The sequence below is a fragment of the Schistosoma haematobium genome, chromosome 1 (genome assembly GCF_000699445.3).
Source record: "Schistosoma haematobium chromosome 1, whole genome shotgun sequence".
Taxonomy (NCBI): domain Eukaryota; kingdom Metazoa; phylum Platyhelminthes; class Trematoda; order Strigeidida; family Schistosomatidae; genus Schistosoma; species Schistosoma haematobium.
The window spans coordinates 38320756-38330429 of NC_067196.1; the positions used below are offsets into that span (position 1 = coordinate 38320756).

General features: G+C 35.7%; 1 protein-coding gene across 1 annotated transcript; it reads left to right on the forward strand.

The window, feature by feature from the left end:
* The first annotated feature begins 1268 nt into the window (after window positions 1–1268).
* MS3_00009518 (uncharacterized protein) lies at window positions 1269–8424 on the forward strand. The gene is made up of 6 exons (XM_035732052.2): window positions 1269–1539; window positions 1583–1658; window positions 1695–1786; window positions 2505–2786; window positions 5010–5483; window positions 6566–8424. Exons 1-6 carry the CDS (start codon window positions 1407–1409, stop codon window positions 6601–6603), a joined length of 1095 nt encoding a protein of 364 aa, XP_035588855.2. The 5' UTR covers window positions 1269–1406; the 3' UTR covers window positions 6604–8424.
* The last annotated feature ends 1250 nt before the right edge of the window (window positions 8425–9674 follow it).

Consider the following 9674-nt stretch of genomic DNA (forward strand, 5'->3'; position numbering starts at 1 on the left):
TTTCTTGTACCAGAAGTGGGGGGATTCCATCATGTCTCTGAGTTCGCCTCTTTATATATACATAAGAACAACCTTTTCGGTGTAGTTTCACAGTCCCTAAACATTTGCTTTTCATATGAATGTCTAGCCTTACTTACCAAGTGGATTTGTACTATAAGCAGAGAGGGGTTTTGTGGATATTATAGTAGTTTTAGTACTTGAATTCATGAGTCAATTGAAGCTAGATAACCATGGAAAACCTGGGAGCACTGTATGGCCGTCTCACCCTAGTAGTGCGCATCCACGATCCCACCTCGCGAGATTCGGACCCAGAGCCTAACAGTCTCGCGTGACAATTCGACTTCTAGACCACTGAGCCGGCATCCATGTTGTTATAGCTTCAATTGGCTTATGAATTCAATTATTAAGTTTACTACAATATCCATAAAAACCCTCTCTGATTATAACCACAATGTGCTCACTAGTGATGGTCTCCAAAAGGTATTTCCTGGAGTCCTAGTGAGAAGCCATGACCGATGGAGTTTATCCGGGTCTGCTGTGAGATAGTAACTTGCCGACGACAATGATGGACGGTGGCGTGACTGACTTCGTGGGTCAGATTTGTGTTGTTCAGTGCCCGTAGTGATAAATATACTACAAAGCCTTTTTCTACGGTTAAGAAGTTTCTTGACCTGTTTAGATATCCATGGTGGACAGTTACTTGATCTGAGTGGTAGTGAGCTGGTTATAAACAGAGGAGTAACTAGACTAGGCCCACCTTTAAGTATGGACCATGCTTCTTCAATTAATGAGCTAGTATTTACTCAACATCTCGTTGTTACAATGCATTCCTTCATGCCCGATATTTTTGCACTCAACACACTTGGGAGAAGTTTTACCCAATCATATATTACTTTACAAGCTCTAAAGACGAATGACGAAACGGCACAATCCCCATTTTCTAATCGTGGAAGAATATTTAGATAGGCAATATCTTCGACTGTATGAGTGATTACTATGTTTAACAAAGAAGGTCCTTGCTTTGAAACAAAATGTGTGGGTCCGTATACATGCATGCTCCATTCCCGTCATCAGAGAGAGTTTTCAGGTCCTACAGTGACCATACCTGTTCAACTAATATCAGGTACATTAATATCTCCTAATATAAAGCGCCAGTTATTTTTATCTCCTAGCTGAATGTGCACTGAAATAAAGACATCAGCGAAAAAGAACAGACCAAGCTTACGACAAACGCTCACAAAGAAGATTTTATTAGAAATAACCTAGATCAATCGGTCTTCCTACCTTATCCTCAAAGACTGGAATTTGAACGGTCATGTATACAATACAAATCCCAACGTCACGGCAAATATTCAAGTGAGGATGTGACGGACTCTGGTTCAGCTTCTTGTCTTGTGAAACTCGTTATGCCGCTGGATTCAAGCAAGGAAGTCCTCGTTAAGCCGTCAAACATTTTTTTTCATTATTCAACCGAAGGTACTTGCAACACATGCCAAGTATTGATTGTTAATAAATCAGCAAGAATACTGCGCTTCAAAGGTAAATTCAGGAGTCTTTTAAGATCGTATCATTAAATACTCAGTCTTATCTACAGCACGTTCCAAGTATTTGCTATCAGTATGCAAGGGCATTTTGAAGTCTGGTGAATTCGTTGAAACGTAATTCTATCAGTTTCACTTAACTATTTTTTTTAGTGATATTTCAGTATCCAGAGTTTCAATAACGGATGATACAAAGGACTTTTTCAAGATCCAGTTTTTCGATTCATACGATGGCTCCGCTTTTTGTAGGTTTCCGTAAACAGTAATTTGTTTTCCCCCTTCCTGGTATGGTCGAATACTCCAGTCTGCGCTGGCCGTATATGTTTGTAACTTCCCTAGTTCAGTTAGCTGACTATTCGATAGACCAGTCCAACTGGTGTTTGTCAAAGTCCTAGTACTTCCACTAGCCTTTAATCCCCTTCTGGGTTTGTAAAGAACACAAGGCTGGATGTCATGTGTTATTCCTGGCAATGGGATCTCTCAGTTACTCAAACCTTTCTTTGGATCCATCGACTAGCGAAACTATAACTACCTACTGGTGTTAAGAGTTACAGTGGCTGCAGACTAAATAGGTTTTGTAGTTAACTGGCATGTAATCGATTCTTGGCACGTGAGCGTTCAGTGCTCAGTGATGAATCCACCTTGGGTTACAGATAGGCTAAAACGTACTTAAAAGATCTGCGATAAGAGGATATGTTTCACCGGATTCTATAGAGGTATAAGGATTGAATAAATTGTCGTAGGTGCTATCCATATTCATCTATTTAACTAATTTACAAATGCGTTGGACGTATGTTCAGACAGATTTATCAATGTCCTTTAAACCATTGTTTTTCTGGCTTACTGACCGTTTCTCTATTGTTGTTGATTTAAAAAGAAAGTAACGAAGGCTTCATCAGGCAAAATTTATACTTATTTCTATTGGTTGTACTTATTGTGATTTACATCGCTTTTCCTTTTTAGGCGAGCATTATATATGTTCAACAATTTCGCGTAACCCCTCTCATAATGTTGCTATTCAAGATTCAGACTCATGCAGCACTTGGCCCAGTCGTTATCATGATGTTGGTTTGTCTAACTCAAGCTTAAGAACAGCATCTTTATCGCGAGCTTTCGGAAACCTGATTGGGTTAGAAAAGCGCCCTATTACTACTAAGACATACTTATCATTAGACCGTACGAAATGTGTGGGTCTTTCTAACATGTTCCCTACAGTTAAAGCACAGAAGAATAGATCGAATTCAAGTAAATATTTAAAATTATGAACAAATTACTTTTGTTTTCTTATTGAGTTTTACGCTATCTATCTGGGTGTTTGGTATTTGCGTATTTAATACAATGTATACTTTTTCCTATATTCAGTTTCCTGATTTCGTGCCAGATATTTAGCTAGGATAAATAATGTACTCTGTTGACGTACGAAGTACTTAGCTATTAGGATTACTTGGTTGTATTTTTATCAAAACTTATACTTTCCTTCACTTTCACCCAGTAGGATAATCTATGGAATCTATCAGCTAGACGGTTTTAAGAAGTTTAGTCACTTATCGGTGACTAGTTTATTTTACCCATCCCCACTTTGTCTTGGCTAGAATATAAATACGTCTAACAGGTATTTTAAAAATATTGCTGACATATGTGGAGTTCATGAAAAGTCTAAAACCAATGGAAGTGCATGCTTCCTTCCTAGAAATACCTAAGAAATACGTCGTTAAGTGCTCTAATATCAATTTATCAGTAACTCAGTCACAAACATTGTTGCTAGGTCCAAAATTCTGTGATGTTTCCACACATGTCAACGAGCTTAGCACAAAAATTCATTTCGAAAGCCTGGTCCGTCAGACAAAAGACCTTATCCCTGTATACAACAAAGAACTTAAAAAAAACATTGTGGATTGTCTTAATATATCATCACAAAATCAACAAGTAAACTACTTTCTAGAGAATAAATTCCAACTATTAGATCTATTGAGAAACGAAGATATAGCGTTAAATCGAACAAATTCCCTAAATAAAAAGATGCTGCAGATCAAACTGAGCGGAAATCAACTAAACTCCTCAAGAGAATGAAAGATCTCTTTGAAAAACAGATTAACTAGATCCATTATTTCACGATTATATAAATAAGAACGATACCCCTCTACGTTTCATACTAGATATGGATAACTCTCCATATCATGCCATCACTAAATGGCTGGTTGAAATTCTGCGTTCGGTTGGAAATCAACTCAATAGATACACAACTGCTGATTCGTTTGATTTTGTTGATTCAATATCGTGTCAACCTAACCGGAAAGGTGACGTCACTAGATATCTTTCTAACGGAAACAATCCGCCTATTATGTGATTACACTGAAAACAACAAACTCGATGTTGATATTCCAACCCACTGCTTGGAGGAAATACTTTTTTGATTCCCTCTCAACGTCCAATTTATGTTTAAGAATGAGTTCTGTGGACAAACTGACAGTGTAGCGATGGATTCAACACTTAGCTCACCGCTATCTGACTTTTTCGTTGCTAATCTCGGAAGCATACTTAGACCAATAATTGACAACTGTCTACTCAAAAGATACTTAGATGACACTTTCATTATTTGTGACAAAAATACCAACGTCAACGACACCCTGTACGCGTTCAACAGCTGCCATCAATCAGTTAAGTTCACGATGAAATCAGTCGGAATCGGAATTCTGCTTTTTAGATGTTTTGGTAAAGCGACCTGACTGTTCCCTACAAAGATCGATATATAGAAAGCCAATATGGTGTGGTCAATACACAAAGTCTCAAAGGTAAGTCCCACTGAAGCAAAAGAGAAACCTGATTCATTCTCCCTGTTTGAGGGTTATACGCATCTGTACCGAGAATATAATCAATACAGAACTTGATAAACTACAGTAGATACTAGTCAACAATGGATATCCACCTTGATTCACTGAGAAAAATCTGAAGCCAAAACAACGTGAGTATCCATAGCACCAAAGAAGACTTTCTTCATGAACATTCTGTTTAGAGGAGACACCGGCGAAAAAAACAGACTTCCAAGATCTCTGACGAAAACTTTCTATTCGGCTGAACTTTGGATTATCTTTTCTAGTCGGCTTATAATTAGAAGTTGTGTGAAAGATAAGTCCCTGCTCTGGGCCAAATCATTGTGTATCTTCAGTGACACAATAGGTGCCTTTCGTTACATCGATAATCATAGTAGAGTAACGTTTTATAATGTTCACGTAAATGTCAATATTATTCTTTTTCTGGTCGTGGCTCTAAACCTGTTTGAACTAATGGTTCTCATTTGTTCATTCTAGCCCATAGAAAACAGCTAATTTTATTATACTTTGTATTTAGTTTTCGGCTCCCGTTTTATGCCACCTCTAAGGAAATGTCCTGTCTAAAGTAACCCTGTTAGTATCTTATCACTTACTCTAGTACATGAAGTGACGTTATTGTTTTGATCTTTTTTTGTAGGTACGTTAACAGTCTGTCGTGGTACCAGTGATAGTCAATCAGAAAACGCTAGAACGAACATAATCTTGTTTAATAATCTACTCTATAATTCTTTGTTTATTTTAAGTTTGATTGTTTGTCTATTTGGAATTTTACTACCGTTCCTTCCATATGATTGTAAATTATGGTTATTGTCAAAGGTACTTCATGAGCGATTGAAGATTAATTATATTACTGCTACTCCAAGTTCATTGACTTTTCCATATCATTCACAAAACGTCCATGACCATTCTCAATCTTATAAGCAAAGTTCTGGAGCCACTTATTCATCGACAACTGAATGTCCTACAGGGGAAAATCCACCAAAGGATGAGTTTAATCGTCACACTCGTCTGGCATTCTTTGCTTTCAAGAGTGCATTGCGTAGTATTTGCAGAGCAATAATTGCTTTAGATCCATTAGTCGCAGTTGCTAATATGTCATGGTTTTGCTTAGGTGAGCATTTTGAATCCTATTATATGTATACCTTGATATATTGTTTATTGTAACACAATCTTCATGGATTTATAATTGTGCCATCTGGAGAAAAACTTATTGGAAACAGTTATTCACTTAGATATCCTTTTCTTTTTTACTATATCCTGTGGGAATATTTAAATTAGTGAAATGTTAGATATTTAAATCTAATGTTTTCACCAACTGCGATGGTTTGTAAATGCTGTTGCTAGTCAGTTCGTCTGTGCGGATTCGGTAGACGTCATCTCTTATTATGTCTCAAATAAATGACAATCTAATGAAACAGTGGTGATGTCTGCTTAACTATCTTTCATCGGCTTTCGCCAGTCAACATATTCACTCATAATGGGTCTGAATGATATAAATATTCATTAGTCATCTCGTTTATAACTCGGTGGGACGGTGAAAATTGTTTGCGGATTACGTTACCCAACATTGATCACGGTTGTCTTTTAAATAAAAATACTCACGAATACACAGAAACTGAAGTAACAGTCACGTCCATTCTGTGTGATGAACCATGTCTACTACATGAGGGCTAATGGTACTATGTGATTGCCGAAGTCCTAATATATATAACATGTGATTCGCTAGTTAGAATTCAAACACTTAAAGTGAGAAATAATGTATATTTTTAGAAAATAGAGGATATGTGCATATTACAGATTTTTGGTCACAGCCTTGTGATCCTCTTTATTTTCTAGTTCACTTTCGGTTTGTTATTTTTTCAAAGCCTCATGTCTCGTTTTCTTTATATCACTTTACGGTATCGTAATTTTCTAAAGAATTCAACCAAATAATAATATACCAAAATTTTTTAGAATGGTTTGCACACGATGTTATGTGATCGTTCGAGTTCTATAGGTGCTCTTTATGTTTTTCACGTTTTTAAAATGGTATCAATAAGTCTCAGTATTCATGTATGTATGTATACATAATGTAATCAAAGCGTTGAATGTCACCTTTCCCTAGCTAATTTTGATGAAGTGTTGATCTGCGTCATTCTTTTGTATAATTATAAGTTTAGTAATATTGTTAAATGGTTCAATTTTATTTATCAGGTTTGTTACTTATGTATCATTGGATAAAAAGAAGGTAAAGCTGAACAAGAAATACACAACTGATACCTTAATCCGAGATGTCGGCAAACCAGGGAAACCTTTGTTATTTATATAATAATATAACTAGTATAAAAGAGAGATATCAACTTCACGATCTCTAGATGTTTGAAAATTTATCCAGATTTACAAAATGACTTCATTCTTGCTTTTACGTTTCTGCTGTTTCCATTACCCCCTGTATTCATTATATGTAAAGCACTGTTTTTGGTTCGATTATTCCTTCATCTATTTTACCTATTTTTCATAGAACACATCATTTTCTACTTTCGTTTACATTGTGTAACTTTTAAACTTAAGAAATCGTTCCCTTGTGTATCAGCAACTGTTCAGTTAGTACAAGTTTCATGATTTCTATAATTTCATTATATATTTATCGAAACATTAAGTTACTTACTGGGTGGGTATGATATATATATATATATATATATATATATATATATATATATATATAATGTTTTGTAGCAGGTCCAATTAGTTCTTTTAAGTCATTACTATCCTTTAGATTACTTTATTGTCTTATCCTCGTATTACTTAACCATTGTGATAGCCTTATTCATAGGATTATACTTTCTTGCATTTGATATTCTTATTCACTTTAACTACCAACTGCTGACAACATGCATATTTGTTTATTTTTCTGATTTATTTTTTCCCTACTTTGTTTAACAATCATACCAGTCAACGTTTTTCATGTATGTCCACACACTCACCTAATCCTCAATTTATAGACATTACTATCTTATAGAGTTGCATGAAGATGTATTATTTCTGTGAATAATTTCGTTTGTTTATTGTTTTTAGACGTTCCTTTATTTCTTTCTATATTCTCTTTAAGAGTTTACTATCTAATCTTCTTGCCAGTCACTCTTACTGTTTTTGTCTCATTTTGCTTATACACACACATAAGCCTTCATCTGTGCCTTATTCACCTTTTCCTACCATGAACTAAAGCACCGCATTTATACACATTCTTGTACATCTGACAATAATTATATATATATATATATATATATATATATATATATATATATATATATATATAGGTGTTCTCATTGCTTTCGTTAAGTTTGGTATTTGCTTTTTGTAATTTGTTGCATTTCGCACATATATGTTTGTTTGCTTTGAAATTTTATCTGCCTTGGTTAAAAGATATTGATGAGTTCACCATATTCCTTATTTATTCAGTGTGTATACAATCTCACTTACGAATAATACAGATACGTTTTATGAAACATTAAAACATGTTTTACTTAGTCAAATTCTGTGCATACCGAAAAATCATTACGATTATAAAATAATAAAGAAATTCAGTTTATTATTTTTTTTTGTAATATTATCAACAATCGAACTAAAACTCGCTAAAAATGTGTAAGTTTCTGCGCATAATTATAATTTACAAGCATTTTATGAGACAGTACTAAAGATGCTAACCAACTGTTCGTGTCAGTGTATTTTGAAAAAAAATGTTAGAAAACTTGAGCCATTAATATCTAGACAGATAACTTATAAGTTGTTTGTACCCCATGTGACTACCACATGTAAAGGGAAACAAACGTCATGTGGTCTGGAATATCACTCTCCATAATCAGGATATTGAATAAAAATCGTTGGTATGTTGTTAAAAAAGTGGAATAAACCTTGTTGAATAACAAAGTATTGACGAATTATGGAAAAATATCTGTGCCATTGACAACTTTAGCTAATATGATCTAAAGTTTATTTATTTCAACACATAAACATCGGTACAAGGAGGCACCAAATAGATATACGCTACATAAATCATTCGATTTGTGTGAGGGCTGGGATACTGCCCGGGTGCCCAGACCGAAGCAGGAGATTTTCTTAAGGGGCCACAACCGGAGCATTTGGCCTAAATGTCTGATCCACAAGGCAGTGGAGCAACCCAACGAGATGCATCCAATGGTGACTTGTGACCAACGATTGGTTCATACGCCATTTGTTCCTTCAGGATACTGGAGCCCATGTGTACCATTGTTTTGTAATCAGGGTTTTCCAACTCCCCTTGGTAAACTCTCCGTGTCCACCAACCCAGTTAAATCGCTGGACATTCGTTTTTGGTCTTCTCAACCTCGTAAACAATACCCTGATGAGAGAAGACAATGAGTAGGGAGTTCCCGATAGTGGTTGTATGCACGTGGCGATGTGAGAGCATTTGGAGAGAGAGCTGACTTCCCAGTCTCTGCCGTACCAGGGCATTTGGGGGCAATCATCAACTTATTTCGTTTACATGACTAACCAGAACCTCGTCAACTTGTACCAGCAATCAAAGAATTCAATAGTTCGTATTATGTTATGCTGGATATTAATTCTGTTCAAGCTAGAATTCAATGTTCTGGAAAGTATTAGTGTCTCAACCACTCGTCGATCTAACTTATTATTATTTTCCTATTGAATTAACGCCCTGATTATAGACCTGTGAATCCCGGCTATTTTGCTTTCTCTACTAATTACTTAGGCCTAACCACTTCTCCAAATAAAAGTATATACTCCAAGGTCATCAGGACAGTGTTTATTCACTAGTTTTTGGCGTAATTGTCTTTTTTTTCAAGACAACGAGTGCCTTCTGCTAAGATCAGTTCTTTCTATTGTTGTCCTTAGGCTGTTGAATATCGCTTAACTGTCTTTATGAAGTAGCTTTTCCGGTATCTAACGGTTGCACTAGATCCTTATTTGTGTTAGTGTTAGTACCTGGTTCTTATTATTTCATATAAAAGAGGTCACGATGTGATCAGAGTTGGGGCGTCAGTCGTTGGGTTCTGATTTTGTAATTCTGTTATCACAAGTTTGATGCTCGGTTGTTGTCTGCATGCTGAAAAAAGTTAATACTATGCGGTACATCTATCCGATGTGGCACAATCTCAAGGCAATGAAAGTCCGCAATTCAACTACGTGGTAGCACATGTTTGTGTGTTAAGAGTTGTTTGTGTTCGCTTTTACTTCAGATTATATTTATTTGAAGAATAACTGTCCGTTACCCATGCTTCATCACTTATTTAAGGATAAATAGCGAGTTCGTTTAAGAGCTGTT

Excerpts from the sequence above, each read along its gene's own strand:
- MS3_00009518 (XM_035732052.2), top strand. The coding sequence starts at position 1,407 with ATGCCGCTGGATTCAAGCAAGGAAGTCCTCGTTAAGCCGTCAAACATT. Across the intron at positions 2,787-5,009 it reads GAAGAATAGATCGAATTCAA|GTACGTTAACAGTCTGTCGT; the intron begins GTAAATATTTAA and ends CTTTTTTTGTAG. Across the intron at positions 5,484-6,565 it reads TATGTCATGGTTTTGCTTAG|GTTTGTTACTTATGTATCAT; the intron begins GTGAGCATTTTG and ends TTTATTTATCAG.